The sequence below is a fragment of the Patagioenas fasciata genome, chromosome 4 (assembly GCF_037038585.1).
Source record: "Patagioenas fasciata isolate bPatFas1 chromosome 4, bPatFas1.hap1, whole genome shotgun sequence".
Lineage (NCBI taxonomy): Eukaryota > Metazoa > Chordata > Aves > Columbiformes > Columbidae > Patagioenas > Patagioenas fasciata.
This window is the reverse complement of record NC_092523.1, coordinates 2877882-2897039: the sequence shown is the minus strand read 5'-3', so window position 1 is coordinate 2897039 and position 19158 is coordinate 2877882. Positions and strand designations below refer to the sequence as shown.

The 19158-nt window shown below is 43.8% G+C and overlaps 1 protein-coding gene across 1 annotated transcript in view; it reads left to right on the top strand.

Moving 5' to 3' along the window:
* ATRN (attractin) overlaps positions 1–19158 on the top strand; it is a 170323-nt gene that overhangs the window by 129650 nt on the left and 21515 nt on the right. The window contains exons 26-27 of the mRNA XM_065836240.2: positions 4873–4951; positions 18008–18115. Of these exons, the coding sequence (XP_065692312.2) occupies positions 4873–4951; positions 18008–18115 (187 nt within the window). The remainder of the gene's footprint in view (positions 1–4872; positions 4952–18007; positions 18116–19158) is intronic.

Genomic DNA, 19158 nt, shown 5'->3' with positions numbered 1-19158 from the left:
ATTATGAAGTGACCTATATATGTTAAAGCATATTAGTGTTGAAGCCGCTATATATTTTGGCATTTAAAACTGCCATTTTTACTAGCAATACTGGTGTTGATAAATATTGTAGGCGAGTTTAATAATTGGGCCCTAATATGCCAGATGGATTTTCCTCTTTCCTCGTGAGAATGCGTCCTATCAAAGTGCTGATGAAGTTTTTCCAGCAATTTAAAATGAAAGCGGACTTGTTTGAAGAGTTTTAAGGGCACCTGGAGTGGAGGGAATATCCTTTCTGCTCTGAAAAGGAGCTTAGAGCGCAGAATAAAACCAGACAGGGTGTTTAAGTTCAGACTTTTATGCCAGGGGAGGAATACGCTGTGGTGTAATGAGGGTTTATCCACTAACAATTAATGCATGCGTTGAGACCAACTGAGGGACATAACCATATTGCTTATTTATACTTAAATAAGCTAATAATAATTAAGAATTACTTAATTAAGCCTCGAATATTCGAGAAGAGACTGGGCAATGGCCTCAGACACACTGGGTGAACTGTGGGGTTGTCATATGCAGGGACAGGAGTTGGACTCGATGATCCTTGTGGGTCCCTTCACTCTCAGGACATTCAATGATTCTAAGCTAAACAAATAGAATATCAAATAGAATATTGTCCATAAAATCTGAGTGTAACTCCTCCCCATATTGCGATATTTATGCTGCGTACGCATAGACTTTTGTAACTTGTACAGGCCAATAAAAGCTGCATTGGGTAGAGCCTCACCCACATGTGGAGTCGTGTTCAGATTTCCCTGGGGTGAAAAGCTCTCTAGATGGCTCTAGATGGCTCTTTTTCCTTCCGATCTGACTTCATGGCTGAGTTTTCTGCTTTCCTCTTTCTGTTGGAAAAATTGAACTGCTCTTAAACTGGGCTTAAGAAAACTGAAACCCAGCAGCTGATGGTCCAGGTACAGCCGCTTCACCTGGACGTGGTATTCCCAGGGCTGCCTATGGGCCGTGCTGGGATGTTCCCAGCCCAAGAACATTTCTGTCCCCGTTCCCTTCTATTCAGAGAGGAGAAAGGTTGCCTTCTATTCAGAGAGGAGAAAGGCCCCAAAAGCATTTTTGGAGATGGGAGGATGTGTAGACTTGAATTAACAGCGGATTTCAGGGATGAAGGAGGCTCTGGGTAGGCTGTTATTTGTGGAGTTGAAAGAAAAAGAAGGTAAAGCAAGCCCTGCAGCAAAGCTTTATCTTCCAAACCACTTGGAAATGGGTGGATATTTGCAGCTGGCAGAGCCAGGACTCTCACTCCAAATCATTTTCCGACACGACTCTCGTTCCACGCAGCTGTTTCTTTGCACCGTTTCCATATTGACACAGTTGTTTTCCAAGAGAAGGTATGGGAGGAAAAAAACCCAAACCTTCTTTAAAGCTGTTGACGTGAAGACAGGTCTTTGTAACTTATTTCAGGATGGTTTAGGCTGAGTAAACCCAGCAGATAGATCTTGACTTTGCTCTACCCCGGGGGCTCTTCCAGCAGGTGATGAACTGGCACTGCCTTTTATTGCTCCCCAAATGCTGCCAAGGGGAGGACGTGCAAGGGGGAAAACACATTTCTGTAGTGATTTTATGGCTTTTGTGGGTATTTGCTGCCTCCTTGTGACTGCACGGAGATGTATGGTGCTGTTACTTTGAAATAGAGGGTACTGTGGTGAGTGTTTCGGAAAGAGTTTTTATTAGTCTTTAATTGTTAATTCTGCTTTTCTTCACAAAGTCTTGGCTGTGGTGCCAGAAGTGAGGTGGGAAGGAGAAATCTATGAAGGGCTCAGGCTGTACTATTGTACAATGTTGCATTTTGGAAAGGGGATTTAATATAAGGATGGAAGTGATCCTCTTAGTTCTCCCCTTTGATTTTGTCCTCCAAGGCAGTAAATGAATGTGTACGGAGATGCCACGTTCAAATCAACCCAAACTAAGTCCATACCTGACGTTTACAACTGGATGAGGTCATATTTTTCCTAAAAATGAACCATCCTCATAGGAATTTAGCGTGTTTTGATGTGTATCTTCAGTACATATGTTCCTGGCGCTGCCTGATAGAAACGCAAATGGAACGCGATACGTCCTTGTCGGGGTCACCTCCGAGAGGGTGGACGTGCCATTCGCACAAAGCAGCCTCATCGTTATGCTTGACCTCCCAAAAACTCCTCCCGAAGGTAAAATCTCTCAGAAATGAGCCTCTATAGGGGAGATTGATGGAGCATCTTTGCCCTTTTCCTCTGCCCTTTGGACTTCCATCTCCTTTCCCCAAATAAAGGGGTACGGAGCAGGTAGACTCGGATAAACCATGGCAGTACCTATTGCCCGTAAACCACATCTATTAATAAAATAGTTTAACCTGAGATTAAACTTCTCCCTGGAGTCACGACGTGAACACCATTGCCTGACAGACATTGAGTTTGGTGGCCTGTCCTGGGGAATATTTTAAATATTGTTGATTTTGTATATGAAATTACACGTGGAGCCAGGAACAGTTTTCCCCGGTGCCTTGAAGATTTTGTTTTATTTCCACCCTTCATTTGTACAATGATGTTAAAATGTTACTGAAAGGGAAAGCTGGAGGGATGAAAACATCAATCATCAGTTATGCGTGTTATCTTAGTTACCAAAATAGCAATTAAAGATTGAATGTATGTTAATGGGGGTAGATTGGTTTTTAGTGCAAAAGCCAGTGGTAACCCAGTACCTCTCAAAATGAAAAATAAAACAGCCATTAAAGATGCTTCTAAACCACTTGTATTTGCAGAAGAATGGCCAGGCTGCTATAGTGAAATAATGTCAGACTTTAATATTTAGAGAAAATGTGGGGGAAGTGATTTGGAATATGTAACTCTTCAAATGAAAAAGGCCAAACAAATCTCTCTGTGATCCTGCTTAACTTTATAATGAAATAGGCACCAGAGGAGTCTTTAAAAACCATGCAGACATTTTAATGCTGAAGTCACACAAGTGCCAATTTTTTACTATCGTATACTATATGATAGTAAAACATATTTCTGTACGTATCTAAGCTTGAAAATTCAATCACATTGTCTATTGGCTGCACCTTGAGTGTTCAATGCCCGATCACATGCAGCTTTCATCATATATAAGGCTGTGGATAGTGAGATATATAATCAGGACCAGGCTCCTCTTCTGCATCTCAGGGTTTGGTTCCTGCCGTGCATCCTTTTTATTTAATGATAAATATTTCCAAGTCTTTGTGCTACTCTCTGCTAAAGAATCTGAAGCTGTAGAGCAGGACTCCCAGTTGCCAAAGTAGTTTTTGAAAGACAAAATGTGCAGTTCCTGGCAGCTCGGACAAGGTAAATGGCATCAAGAGAGGGGACAACAGGGAACGGGGGGGATGAGGCGCCATCCGTCATCATCGCGAGCTGTGTGGTTTTGGGTCAACAGTGCAACTGTGGCTTCACATCCAAGTAGGAGAATTTATCATAGACTCACAGAATCATTTTGGTTGGAAAAGCCCCTCAAGCTCATCGAGTCCAACCATAACCCACCCTGTCCCTGTCTCATGTCCCTGAGAACCTCATGTCCGTCTGTCCAACCCTCCAGGGATGGTGACTCCAGCACTGCCCTGGGCAGCCTGTTCCAATGCCCCACAGCCCTTTGGGGAAGAAATTGTTCCCAGATCCAAGCTCAACCTCCCCTGGTGCAACTTGAGGCCGTTTCCTCTGCTCCTGGCGCTTGTTCCTGGGGAGCAGAGCCTGACCCCCCTGGCTCCAAGCTCCTTTCAGGCAGTTTCAACAGTCCTTCCTGCGTGGCTGTGGGTCTTCATTGGGACCCCCAGAATGGCAAGAACCGACCTGTGCCCAGAGGTGGGGAGGTTCCCCCTTCAACAGAATCAAAGAATCATAGACTCATTTTGGTTGGAAAAGCCCCTCAAGATCATGGAGTCCAACCATAACCCACCCCTGGCACTGCCCCATGTCCTGAGAACCTCATGTCCGTCTGTCCAACCCTCCAGGGATGGTGACTCCAGCACTGCCCTGGGAAATAACGCACTTTAGGAAATAAATCATCCATTTTGGTTAATCCTCCTTTAAATGTTCTCTTGAAATATAGACTAGAGCAAGGGAAAAGAGGTTTGGAGACGTTTTCTCTTGCCCATCAGTGCGGTAATTGAGATGTTCACTGGCATTCGGATGCACAAAAGGAGAAATTGCCATCTTAGAAAGCTCGTGAAGCTGCTCATTAAGTGTTCAGTGTGATAAGATCATAACTGTCAATAAAGTCAGCTTTTCTTATTATTAATATAACTGGTTTTTGCTAAATCTACTTCTTCCCATTTTCCCTAGAAGTTGTTCAGTCTATTCGTCCTCTTCTTCTCTTTCAATTTAAGAAAAGCAACACAGATTTGGGAAATCAAGAAGTGGCAGTAGTTCTCCAGAAAGAATCCAATTGCTATACAACTTATTTTATTTCTGTAATTTGGAAAAGGAAAAATAATAATTATTTTTAAAGCTTTTCTTTTTTGGGTTATCGTCTCACTTTAAATAACGCCGAAGATAGCCAATAATGGCTCTGCCTATATGATTGAATGTTTTGGCCTTACTGTTCTTATTCCAGGGTAAAAATTGCTGGGTGTCATCTAAGGAGGTCAAATAGGTAACTTTGGAACAACAGTTTCCTCTGGAAATAATGAACATTGTTCCAGGCATCATGAGCGCCGAGCTGTGCAAAACACTTTGCGCTGCTCCATTATCTTCCATCCAAGTACCTCTATGTACCATATGAACTTTTAGCCTGCTTTGTTTGATTCGCTCGAGTTTTTCGGTTGCGAGCAAGGACAACAAGGTATTTATCGTTATTTCTTTGTTTCCTTTACAGTTGTTTCCTGTCATTGCTCCTGGTGGCCGCCGTGGTTTGGAAGATTAAGCAAAGTTGCTGGGCATCGCGGCGAAGAGAGGTTGGAATGACAAAACCAATTGCTATCTCTTAAACGCCCTTTTGTATAGTTCTTCCCTCTCGTATTTATTCACATATGCATAGCATTAACCTTCAGTTCAGGATAAGCTCCACTAATCTATAAATGCTTCTGTTGAGGGATTTATAATATTGCGTTTTCGATTGCAGTTTCAGTGACAAATGATGCTATTTTAGTGCCCTGATGCTGCAGTTTCTGTGAGGCACAAAATAATAATAATAGGGTTGAATGTCCTGAGTTCCCAGGACTCGGGTTCTGAGCAGCGCAAATAGGAAACCACCGCAAATTAGGAAATTCATTACAGGTGTTTTAAAAGGGATGTTTTTGTGCTCAGGCCCTGAACCACGTTTGCTCTCCCATTCATCTGTTAAAAGAAGGGCTGATCCCTAGTTTCCAATGAAAAGCTTATCTAAATATTTTGGGGTGTTTTGTTATTTTTGGTTTGGTTTTATTTTGGTTCTGTGTGGGTTATTTTTGGTTGGTCTTTTTGGTTTGATTTTTTGTTTGGTTGGTTCTGTGATTTTTGTTTATTGTTGGGTTTTTTTTTGATGTTTTGGGGGTTTTTGTCTTTGTTTTGTTGTTTGTTTGTTCATGGTTTTTTGGTTTCGGGTTTTTTTTTCCCTGGAACACAGTAGCATAAGAAGCCACCAACAATTTGAAGAGCTATAGAGTACTAATTAAAAAAGCAATTTCTAGAGCCACAGCTTCCCCCTCTTCACCTCACCATGGACTGAACCAGATCCAGAAGCTGTGCTGCCATCCAGAGACCTGGACAGGTTGGAGAGTTGGGCAGGGAAACATTTAATGAAATAGAACAAGGGCAAGTGTAGAGTCTTGAATCTGGGCAGGAGCAACCCCAGGTTCCAGTGTAAGTTGGGGAATGAGCTATTAGAGAGCAGTGTAGGGGAAAGGGACCTGGGGGTCCTGGGGACAGCAGGGTGAGCATGAGCCAGCACTGGGCCCTTGTGGCCAGGAAGGCCAATGGTACCTGGGGTGGGTTAGAAGGGGGTGGTCAGTAGGTCAGAGAGGTTCTCCTGCCCCTCTGCTCTGCCCTGGGGAGACCACACCTGGAATATTGTGTCCAGTTGTGGCCCCTCAGCTCCAGAAGGACAGGGAACTGCTGGAGAGAGTCCAGCGCAGCCACCAAGATGCTGAAGGGAGTGGAGCATCTCCCGTGTGAGGAAAGGCTGAGGGAGCTGGGGCTCTGGAGCTGGAGAAGAGGAGACTGAGGGGGGACTCATTCCTGGGGATCAATATGGAAAGGGTGAGTGTCAGGAGGATGGAGCCAGGCTCTTCTCAGTGACAACCAGTGGTAGGACAAGGGGTAATGGGTTCAAACTGGAACACAGGAGGTTCCACTGAAATTTGAGAAGAAACTTGTTGGGGGTGAGGGTGTCAGAGCCTGGCCCAGACTGCCCAGGGAGGTTGTGGAGTCTCCTTCTCTGCAGACATTCAAACCCGCCTGGACACCTTCCTGTGGAACCTCAGCTGGGTGTTCCTGCTCCATGGGGGGATTGCACTGGATGAGCTTTACAGGTCCCTTCAACCGCTGACATTCTGGGATTCTGTGATTCCCTAAATTTTGTTGTTTGCAGCATGTAAAAAAACATTGTGCTTTTCCACCCCCCAAAATATCCTCCTTCTTTATCCCTGATGTATTTGGTGGAGTTTTTTTTACTTAACAAACTTTTTTTCTTGCTTCTCAATTGAAACCAATTTAATTTTACACCCTAAGCACTCAGGGTGGCAGGACAGCAAACATATTGCTCAGTAGCAAAAAGAATGTGTCTTTATTTCTAATTTTTGAGCATAAATGCTAAAATGTATAGAGAAGCGAGTCCTATGTGGTACAAGGAAGAGAACAACACATTCCTGGGCTATTCTTGCCCTAAACCCATGGAAATCAGAGCCCTGTATGATGTACAAATATAGCAGAGTTAGGCTGGACTGCGCCTGGGATTATTTTTAGGAGCTTAGTCTTGTGCAATCTGTTCTTTTCGTAAGCAAAATGAGATAAGCCAGGCTTTATTCAGGTGAGTCCACGTGTTCTTTCTATACATAAGTGTCTATACGTTGTCACCAGGTAACTTTCCCTATGGGATGTGGTGGGTTTTTTCCCCTTCTTTTGGATTTTTGGGGTGAAATCTTCCCATTCCCATGGATTTTCCTCCCTGCTGGGATGAAGCGCTTGGCAGCTTCAGACACCCAAGCTTGTAATTATTCTATTCAAGTGTGGTTTATTCACGCGGAGCAGCCGATCAAGAGTATTCTGGGGATTAATTTTTACCGTGCTGAAATTCTGTGCAATTCTGTTTCTTGCATATCTTCGAAAAGCCGTATCTGGTTGTACTTTCCAGTGCGGTAGTGGGAATAATATAAATTTATTCAATCTGAGGATCTCTTTTGTTATAATAAAGCAGGATGATGTCTGATAACTCTTCTCCTTTCTGCCTCAGATGTTTTTTTGCTCTTACCAGTGAACTCAAATGCATAATATAATGGGTGGTTTTCACACAGATAACCCTTAATCTTTGAAATAATTTGTCTTTAAGGTTTTCCGTATTCTCTGAAGGTAGATAAATTTGTACTAAGGCTTTTTTTATCCATCTCACTTTCTTGGCAAGAAAGCAAACTGGAGTCAGCATAACATTCCCCATTGGCTCCTGGGGTTAAACGTTATCTAGGAATGTATAAGGAATATAGACTGAGAAGTAAAGACTGAGCTTAGGAGCTCACTTAAAATACTTTCGCAGTGGCCTAAATGAGAAACCGTCTCTATAAATTAAGTTGCTTTCAGTCTGATGCGTGTTTTAAGGGGAAAAAATAATGGAGTGCTAGCAACATATTGGCGTGGTTTTTGCGTAAATTCGGTTTATTTGACAGGCTCTTCTTTTCCTGGCATTTTCCTTTCTTTACCTGCTACTTGTCTTGCTCCTTCTTTCCACCTCATGACTTTATCTTGTCGTTCATAGATCTCTGCTATTCCATCCCGCTCTTGTTAGAAACACTTGCAAAACTTGAGGGAAGTGTTTTAAACATCGGCCACGTCGTTATTAGGTATATAAAGTTATATAAAGGCTGTCTCCAGAAACAAAAATCTGCCCAAAAGTTGGTATTATCTGATTTTATAGCTTTCTATTATACAGACTCTCAATAAATCCCGTCAAGGCTCCCTTTAAACAGTCATAGTTAAAATAGTGATTAATACAATACTGGTTTAAGTGTACACAAGTTTATCCATCCAATCCAACCAGCATACTGTAAGCTTTAAATTAATATATGCCACAGCCCTGGAGGAAGATAATTCTCTGGTTTGGGCTGTATTTTTAGAAATAGTTGAGTTACAGTCGCCCGCCTCCCATGGGCTTTGCTGTAGTGATTCTGCGCTTGTTCTCTAATCTTAACCCAAAAGTAAGGAAAATATAATGGAATCTGCAGGTAATTCCCAGCTATCAATCACTTCCAATATGAGCATTGCGAGTGCCTCACTTCTTATCACAGCGCAGAGTAGGTAGCTGAAGCTTAATCTGAGATACGCAGAGGACAGAAAAGGACCAGCTGCTCGCACATCACAAATCCCAGAATGTCAGAAGTTGAAGGGCCCTGGAAAGCTCATCCAGTGCAATCCCCCCATGGAGCAGGAACACCCAGCTGAGGTTCCACAGGAAGGTGTCCAGGCGGGTTTGAATGTCTGCAGAGAAGGAGACTCCACAACCTCCCTGGGCAGCCTGGGCCAGGCTCTGACACCCTCACCAGGAACAAGTTTCTTCTCATATCTAAATAGAACCTTTTGTGTTCCAGTTTGCACCCATTGCCCATTGTCCTACCATTGGTTGTCACCCAGAAGAGCCTGGCTTCATCCTCCTGACACTGCCCCTTTCCATATTGATCCAAAGGAATGAGTCACCCCTCAGTGTCCTCTTGTCCAGCTCCAGAGCCCCAGCTCCCTCAGCCTTTCCTCACACGGGAGATGCTCCACTCCCTTCAGCATCTTGGTGGCTGCGCTGGACTCTCTCCAGCAGTTCCCTGTCCTTCTGGAGCTGAGGGGCCACAACTGGACACAATATTCCAGGTGTGGTCTCCCCAGGGCAGAGCAGAGGGGCAGGAGAACCTCTCTGACCTACTGACCACCCCCTTCTAACCCACCCCAGGTACCACTGGCACATGTCAGTGCTGATGTTCCTCAGTCTCCTAAAGGTTCTTTTGGGTGTGCAAACAAATGTGGAGTTGTAGGAAAATGACTTTGGAGCACTGAACAAAAGTTGAGGCCTCGCAGAGTATAAAACTTGACCTGAAGTAAAAATGGGAACGATTTGTGTCATATCAGGCAGGGAGGAGATGGGACTGTAAATTGTGTGTTTATTCCCCCTCCAGTGAGCACCAAGTTTAAGTATCTTCAGACATCTTAAAGAGGGAAAATGGAAATAAAAAGACAGCTTTTATAGGAGGCTTAGGATGAGGTGAATGACATTAGGAAATAGGGATAGGAAACCTTTAGATCTTGTCTCTAGAAAATGACACGTTAAATGTATCAAGGTGGTGATAGAGAATAATGCACAAGGTACGAGACTGGCATTAGAAATCCAATATGCCCATCTGCTGTTGCGAATTTTCTGCCCTGTTGTTTTATTTTAGCATCCAGATCCTCTTCTCTTCACCCTCAGTCTGCTGCTTCTCCTCCACATTGAGCCAGAAATAGCTCTTCTGACCATTTCTAGCCAATTAAGCGTATTTTAGTGATGGGGTTGACCGGGTGTACCTGTCAGCTGGATCACCCTCCGTGTCCCCTTGGGACGTGTTGGGAACATCAGCACTAAGCACGGGTGGACATCGCTAAATTTGGGTGTCTAAAGCTCAACCGCACCCTCAACACACATAAAACTGCCTACGTTTCGCCGTCTTTCTTGCCAAGACTCTCCAGGACTGAGCATTTTTACTCCCAGCTTATTCAGGATGGGTTTTGTGTATTGATTTACCACAGGGATTATCCTTTTCTGTCCTGACCTCAATGCTGAAACCTTGTTCCCTCCCAAGTGTAGTCAAAATGTAGCAGCCCTTCTTTTTTCACTGGCATCCTCGGCTGTAACGTCCCTGAACTCCAAATACTCCTTATGCAGATGGTTTTCTGTGTTCGTTTTTACAGCAAAGACTTTCCAAGGGATGTGTGCTGCGGATTATTTATTGCTCTGCCTTCATTTGCTTCCCCTTCCTACTCTCACCTGTTAGTATTTCATTCATCTCGTGTGTTTTCTCTCTTAGACTGTGATTTAGGGCATCCTTTGTCAAAGAAGAGGATTTGGCTTTGGAACGTTTTCAAACTCTAACTGTAGATCAAGATCTTTGTCACTGTCCAGAGGCTCCAGTGGTGCCTTGGAAGGACCTGGTGTTTGCCTAAAAAGGTCAGACTACAAATGTCCCTAAAAAATTATGCCTAAAAAGGGCTGTGGGGCATTGGAACAGGCTGCCCGGGGCACTGCTGGAGTCACCATCCCTGAAGGGGTTTAAATGGCGTTTAGACGAGGTTTTTAGCGACATGGTTTAGTCCTAGAATTAGGTTATGGTTGGGTTCAATGATCTTGAGGTTCTCTTCCAACCAAAATGATTCTATGACTCAATGAATCTATTGAATTTGGGCAGTCCCAGGTGCTTGTGAGAAACAAAATGTGCTGATCTTGAACTTCACTGCCGTGTTCTCCAGGCTCCCAGCAACCGTTTGGCACGTTGGACCTGCTTGTTCAACAGCACCAACAGCGCTATTCGGTGTCTGTCAGCCGAGAAGACAATATTAAATCGTTGACAGTGTAGTTTGTAGAGGAAACAGGAATTGGAAGAGTGAGAAATCATGGCAAGCAGGTAACTTCTACGGGGATCCAGATTTACATGGTCAGCACACTCTGTTGTCTCATCAAGGTGAAACTTAAGCCGTATATGTGTTCTTTTAAATGGTTAGGGTGGGTTTACTTCCCCGAAATACCTATCCGCTGGACAATAGACTGAAATGGTGGCTGTGGTGACTTACTAATCAAACATAAATTCCCAATTCCTAGATTTGCGAGTAGAGTAATAAATTAAGAGTATAACGTTACCATTGTGTGCAACTGGTTATTGGAGCGCTGTGTCCGTTGTGATCTCAGCAACGTCTTGGGTGTTGCAGATGGTACAGAACAGCACTGCGAGATTAATCTGTTGTCTGGAAGATAAGCGAGAGACTAAAGCGTCACAAATTACTCATTTTATCCAAGGAAGAACATATTGAGATTCAATGATATTGAGTCAGTGTCTGTAAAAAGGAATTGTAGAAGATTCATGATGAGATGAGGGTCTTCTAAATGATCAGCCCAAGGTGTAAAACCCAGTATCTGCAACTGGGGGTAAAAAAGGAAACGGCTGTTTTGTTTTTCTCCTATTTTTAATGTAAAGAGTAGCAATGCCAACAATTTTTTTTAGAAACATGGTGCTTAGGTCAGAATTTGAATGCTTTTGGAAGATACATCTGGAATATTGTGTCCAGCTGTGGCCCCTCAGTTCCAGAAGGACAGGGAACTGCTGGAGAGAGTCCAGCGCAGCCACCAAGATGCTGAAGGGAGTGGAGCATCTCCCGTGGGAGGAAAGGCTGAGGGAGCTGGGGCTCTGGAGCTGGAGAAGAGGAGACTGAGGGGGGACTCATTCCTGGGGATCAATATGGAAAGGGGGAGTGTCAGGAGGATGGAGCCAGGCTCTTCTTGGTGACAACCAGTGATAGGACAAGGGGCAATGGGTGCAAACTGGAACACAGGAGGTTCCACTGGAATTTGAGAAGAAACTTGTTTGGGGTGAGGGTGTCAGAGCCTGGCCCAGGCTGCCCAGGGAGGTTGTGGAGTCTCCTTCTCTGCAGACATTCAAACCCGCCTGGACACCTTCCTGTGGAACCTCAGCTGGGTGTTCCTGCTCCATGGGGGGATTGCACTGGATGAGCTTTCCAGGTCCCTTCAACCCCTGACATTCTGGGATTCTGTGATCTTTTCTAGGCCAAACCCACGGTGCAGTTTGCTGGCTCGTACTATGCAGGAGGTCAGATTGAATAATCGTAACTTTTTTTCCGCTACCCCTAAATTTAAAATCTATGAATGGGAACCAATTCATAGTGCCTGTAGGCTTTTTCCAAAATACAAATGCTGCACGCTGTCTGCAGTGATCTATGTGGCTTTGGTCACCAACTGAAGGAAATTATAGCAGAAATAAGAGATGTTCTGAAGAGGAAAAACATCCCAAAATATTAATGTTGACAAGAGATTCCGGCTCGGGGGGAAATTGATGGTCGGATTTTGTTTGAACATGCTCCTGTCACTTCTGTGCCTAATTGAGCTTGTCTCTGGTTGAACTCGCAGATGGCCAGTTCCAGCCCACTGTTTGTAGCTTTAATATCCCTGCGTAGGACACCAAAATATCAGGTTGGCAATCACATACACAACGTTGGAATCCAACTGGGTTCTTCTCGCATAGTCTTTAGTGGTTCTAGAATCATAGAATCATTTCAGTTGGAAGAGAGACTCGGGATCATCGAGTCCAAGCATTACCTGACTCTGGCACTAAACCATGGCCATAAGAACCTCGTCTAAACGCCTTTTCAACCCCTCCAGGGATGGTGACTCCAGCACTGCCCTGGGCAGCCTGTTCCAATGCTCCACAGCCCTTTGGGGCAGAAATTGTTGCCCAGATCCAACCTCAACCTCCCCTGGTGCAACTTGAGGCCGTTTCCTCTGCTCCTATCTCTTGCTACTTGGAAGAAGAGCCCAACAACCTCCTTTGGTTGTGTTGCCGCTAGAGAATTAACTTGGTTTTAGTATAACCCAAAAAAAGACCCATTGGCCAATATTTGAGGTGGTGAAGCCAGACTTACCAAGTCTGGCTCTAGGAGAGTTCAGCCTTGTTTAAAAAAAACCCACAAGTGAAGCTGTTGCCATTCAAACTCCTGGGTCTCTCTGCAATGGTAGGAATCGGTGGCACAGGTATCTAATGTAGCCATTTGGAAAAATCAGGGAGAGAAGCAGCATTGTGTAATTCCACCAGAAGCCCGAAGTCAATCAAAGGTGCGCTCTGCCATTGTGTAATTATCTGATACTGGTGTATAATTTAGTCCGCGTGGGTTATATACTTCTGGTCTCTTAAAAAGAAATGATATCTTATTCTTCTTATTAAAGGTCAGGTTTTCTGTGCCCTCCTACTGGGCATGATTATGATGAATAACTTGCTTATCTTAATCAGCCCTGAATTCAATATCTTCTGTCGTTTCAGCATGAGGCACCTTCCCAGCCGCTTTGCTTTCTGGTTTGTTATAGTTTTGAAGTGTGGAAATGCCTGTTGAGAAGCATTTGAACATTAATTCTCTCCTCTTCTCTCTTTCAACATAGCCTGCAAAGTCAGTTACAAAACTAATTAGCTAACATTAATATGTGCACTGCTCTAGGGGCTTAAAAACTCAATTTTCAGTGATGATGGAGGTGTCAGAGGAGATTGTTTGTTTGTTGACTTACATGGTAGTTAATGTAATTGTAGCTAAATGCTTTAAATCACTTATTTCTGAGACAATGTGGCCCATCTTCGTGCAGTGTTTCTATCTTATACGTTCATTTCTTTGCTGATGCCCCTTAGTTCGCCTCCTTAGACTGGTGTAATGGTCCCTGCAGATACCCTGCCTCAATATGACCCGTCTGCTGGAAATATTCACTAATATATACATTAATATATTAATATTCGTAACTTTACACCCTTTCCTGCTTGCTTTGCTTTTACTCTGCCTTAAAATGAAACTTCATCCATGCCCGTTGTTCGCTTAGCACACCCATATTATTTTCATCCCTGTTTCTTCTTCTCATCTCCGTTGAAAATTGAGATGAAATACTAATGTAAGAACTTGAGTTTGTTACAGGTTCTGGTGCTGCTTAGCTTTTTCTAAAGCCATTCTTTATAAGGAGCAAATAAAAGCCCAAACTCTTGGCTTTCTTCTGGAAAAAATTGGCTGGAAATATCAGAGCCCCATCCCAAAAAAGAACCATAGCCCTGTGCTCGTAAAGGAGACCGCGCAGGGGGCAATTGCTGAGATGGATGGTAGCGGGATGGTTATACAGAGAGCGGTGACTGCTTTATTATGGTGAATAAAACGTTCAGGCTTTTCTTGTCAGAAAACACAGCATAGGTTATATTAGTCAATTAACCCGCTAACCTGAAAAGCTGTTTTTCTTCTGCGCGAGAGCCCGTGCTCCTGCACCAAAAGCTTCTCCTGCATTCCTCCGTCGGTTTTTCTCCCGTCAGTTACACACTATTCACTTTGGCTTATCCATTACTCAACAGACGCGAATTTAAAGAATGAGAACCCTGCATTTCTGCAGATTTTGCTCCTGGATCAACACCTCTAGTCCTGGGCACTATGGGTTGAGCAAACTCTCTCATCCTCCCTCCTGTTTTTCTCCTCCTCCGTCAATTTATTGAATTTGTTGGTTTTCAGGTTTTCTTAGTGGCTGCTTGCACTAAAACCTTCAGATATTGTTTCACAGAATCCCAGAATATCAAGGACTGGAAGGGCCCTGGAAAGCTCACCCAGTGCAATCCCCCCATGGAGCAGGAACACCCAGCTGAGGTTCCACAGGAAGGTGTCCAGGCGGGTTTGAATGTCTGCAGAGAAGGAGACTCCACAGCCTCCCTGGGCAGCCTGGGCCAGGCTCTGACACCCTCACCCCCAACAAGTTTCTTCTCAAATTTAAGTGGAACCTCCTGTGTTCCAGTTTGAACCCATTGCCCCTTGTCCTATCATTGGTTGTTACCCAGAAGAGCCTGGCTCCATCCTCCTGACACTCCCCCTTTCCATATTGATCCCCATGAATGAGGTCACCCCTCAGTCTCCTCTTCTTTCAACACTTCCCATTCTGCAATTGATTTAACTTGTGATTTTTTTTTGGAAGGAGTTTTTCTACTGATAGAGGAAGAAAAGAAAAATCAATGCAAATGCAAGTTGTGCAGTTTCTCACAGTTTGCGGTTGCTTAAATATTAAAGGCCACTGGTGCGTTCCAGCACACACTTTTTGATGTGTTTTCATTGTAAGCCTGTCAAACGTTTTGCCTTTAATAATCCTCTTCAGACCGAAGTGATTGAGTGTATTCCCAGGTTGTCCTATTAATTGTGTGATCTAGAAACCAAAGGTTTGCTCGAAAGAGCATTGAGGTTCATTAGTTTAAATCTCAGAAAGCCAATCATTAGGAAGGAGGCTAAGCCAGGTTCTGCAGGATCTTGATGTTAATTGCTGCTGATTTCTAATGACACGCTTGGCGTCTTGGCTGGGGAAATGCCACAATTTCTCCCTTACAACATAACAAGGTCTTTTTGATTAAAATTTTGAGACGCCAAACAGATATCGACGGCTACATCCATGCACAGGTTAAACACGCGCAGTGCGTGCCTGGGGGAAAGAGCAGCATTCTGCTTACAGAACAATTATTTCTCAGATTTATTCTTAATTTGGGGAAGGGGAATTGGTTATGTGACCTGACTTGTGCTACATCAGCAACTGGTGTTAAGAAAGGGGTGTTCTTTAGGTATTTGATGCTTTGGTTGGAGTTTGGACCTTTGGCTTTTCCCGTTTTGGCTGAGAATCCACTGCCTTGGGGACAACCCCAAAAGTATTGGGGACAACCCAACACCTAAAATTAAGGCTTTTCTTGGCCAGGTCAGCAAATAAAGGCAATAATGATACTGTCGACATCACTTTTCCCATCACTTCCGTCGTAGTAAATCTCTGCGGCGCTCAAGCTTTTATTTCTCGAAGCTGCTATTTGACTTCAATAGGAGCCGTGTTGCCAAATTGCGCATTTTCTTGAGCGAACGAAACTTCTTTCAAGAGCTAATCGCTTTTCGTTCGGGAGGCTCTTGGACGTCTTCATCAGGACAGCTTGTTCTTTGATTTTATAGCCATTAAACAAAGCGCTTTACGATAGCTAAAGGGGACAATTGCGGGAACAACAACCCGGCAATCTGTTTCACACTTGCTTTAGTCTGCAATCTGCTGGTGTGCTTGAAATATTCGAGAACTCCTCGCCTTCTTTTACCCGCGTGCGAGTTACCCCCAAGTTCACTTGCAAGCGCTTGTGCAGCTCCGCTTGTGTGAATTTGTTGGGGTTTTTGAATTGGTGACAGTATCTACAATCTGCTTCAAAATGCTTTTTTTTTTGTTTCTTTGTATTTTTTAATTTCAAAAATTAAGGAAAACTTGGTCACTTGCCTTTTATGGCAGTGAAAATTTATATATATATATATATATATATATATATTTCTAATTAGACTGAGAACCACACAGTTATATACCCCCCCAAGCTTAGTTGCATCGCCCATTGTGCCTCCTGCCACCTTATGGGAATCCCAAGCTTCCCGAGACATTCCAGTTTTCTACACAAAAAACCCCAAAACTAAAAGGTTTATGAGTTCAGAAAACCTTTGAATTAATTAATTTTGTTGCACCCTGAATAGCAGCATCTTCCTTTTCCTTATGTGCTGTGTCCTCTTGTCTTTTGCTGCATGCGGACAATATATTTTCCTGGGTTATTTGGGGCACGATATGTTTTGTGGTGTTTGCCTTAGTGCTTTTTGAGTGCTGGAAATAATCAGTTAGGGCTCAGATTGGCCAGAATTAGTGGGGAAATGCGAGTGGTAATGGTGGGAAGTACAGAGGGCATTTGGTAGCGGCTCAATCTTCCTTAAAAATAGAATATAACCAGTATTGCTGCAGTTAAGTAGTGATGCTAAATGTGTAAAGCTGCCTACAATAAGTGGTTTTAGGCAGTTGCTGCGCTTAAAGGTAAAACGGCTGGGTTTTTATTAATACGTGTTCTACATGCCTGTTCCCATTGCTTCTGGGAATTGGAGTTATGACTTCTGCATGCACTTATCCTGTTTTCCTGAAAATAAGACCTACCCCGAAAATAAGACCTACCCCAAAAATAAGACCTACCCCAAAAATAAGCCCTAGCATGGGTTTTCAGCATTTTTGGGGATGCTCGAAATATAAGCCCTACTCCAAAAATAAGCCCTAGTTACACTTCATTAAAAAGACAATTTAAATAGCGTCCAGGCAGCTATACAGGTTTAAAAAGTAGAATTAATTGGCAATAGAATGCAGCAGGACAGATGTGACAGAATGTGATGACGTGACTATATTTGAATAAATGTTGATTTATTATTATTATCATTATCATTATCATTATTATTATTATTATTATTATTATTATTATTATTATTATTATTATTATTATTATTATTATTATTATTGAATAAATGTAGACTGTTGTTCATGGAAAAATAAGACAGCCCCTGAAAATAGGCCCTAATGCATCTTGTTTCCAGCCCAGCCACATAAAGTGTCTTTGTTTGTGTATTTAAAAAAAAGGGAGCTGCATCATAATGCTTCAAAGTGCTTAAGAGTACAATAAAAAGATGTCTTGTGTCGTGACGGCTTGCAGAGATTTGCCTGGGAAAAGGGTTTTCTATTTGAATAAAACATATTGCAACGAGGACATGATACATTTCCCACATTCAGAAAGGAAACAAGCAATATAAAAAGGAGATTATTCAATGGACGCCTCACAGCATTTTGCTGGTGATGTTATAAAAAATACCAAATGCTTCCTTACAGTGGTTACATAGGGCTGCTGGTTTAATTTTAAAGTGTTTCCTACAAATCCTATGGAGTCCGGTTCAGACAGGTGATGACAAACAGCGTAAAAAGTAAATAGGTGCTTTATGGAAGCTTAAGAAGATGCATTTTCCCTTCACAAATGTCTCAGGTTAAGGCCGTGTGTGTAGCTTTACTTGCAATAACACATAAACTTGTAGTAATGTGAATATTTACAATGATCTGTCTGTACCCTTAAGCCCGTTACAACAAGAGGTTCTTTTTCTATATCCATTGATAGCCCTTTGTATTGCATAAAACCTCTCTGATACATGGGTTTTTTTTTTCATCTTTGTGTTGGAACAATATGATAATAATATTTTTCTGTTTATTAAATTAGCAACTACTCCGCGAGATGCAACAGATGGCGAGTCGCCCCTTCGCCTCCATCAACGTTGCCTTAGAAACAGATGAAGAACCGCCAGATCTCATCGGGGGAAGCATAAAGGTGAGAGCTGCTGCTTTAGGATGGACCTTCACAATTAATCGTGGTTCCTTGTTTTAAACTCGTGGTCAATGGGGCAGAGTCCAGTTGAGGCCTGGATCCAATGCAGGGATCAGTACTGGGGCCTGGTATTATTCAATATATTCATCAATGATTTGGATGAGGCAATAGAGTGACTGTCAGCAAGTTTGCTGGTGACACCAAGCTGGGAGGAGTGGTGACACTGGAAGCTGTGCTGCCATCCAGAGACCTGGACAGGCTGGAGAGTTGGCCAGGGAAACATTTAATGAAATAGAACAAGGGCAAGTGTAGAGTGTTGAATCTGGGCAGGAACAACCCCAGGTTCCAGTGTAAGTTGGGGAATGAGCTATTAGAGAGCAGTGTAGGGGAAAGGGAGCTGGGGGTCCTGGGGACAGCAGGGTGAGCATGAGCCAGCACTGGGCCCTTGTGGCCAGGAAGGCAAATGGTACCTGGGGTGGGTTAGAAGGGGGTGGTCAGTAGGTCAGAGAGGTTCTCCTGCCCCTCTGCTCTGCCCTGGGGAGACCACACCTGGAATATTGTGTCCAGTTGTGGCCCCTCAGTTCCAGAAGGACAGGAAACTGCTGGAGAGAGTCCAGCGCAGCCACCAAGATGCTGAAGGGAGTGGAGCATCTCCCGTGGGAGGAAAGGCTGAGGGAGCTGGGGCTCTGGAGCTGGAGGAGAGGAGACTGAGGGGGGACTCATTCATGGGGATCAATATGGAAAGGGGCAGTGTCAGGAGGATGGAGCCAGGCTCTTCTGGGTGACAACCAATGGTAGGACAAGGGGCAGTGGGTGCAAACTGGAACACAGGAGGTTCCACTTAAATATGAGAAGAAACTTGTTTGGGGTGAGGGTGTCAGAGCCTGGCCCAGGCTGCCCAGGGAGGTTGTGGAGTCTCCTTCTCTGCAGACATTCAAACCCGCCTGGACACCTTCCTGTGGAACCTCAGCTGGGTGTTCCTGCTCCATGGGGGGATTGCACTGGATGAGCTTTCCAGGTCCCTTCAACCGCTGACATTCTGGGAT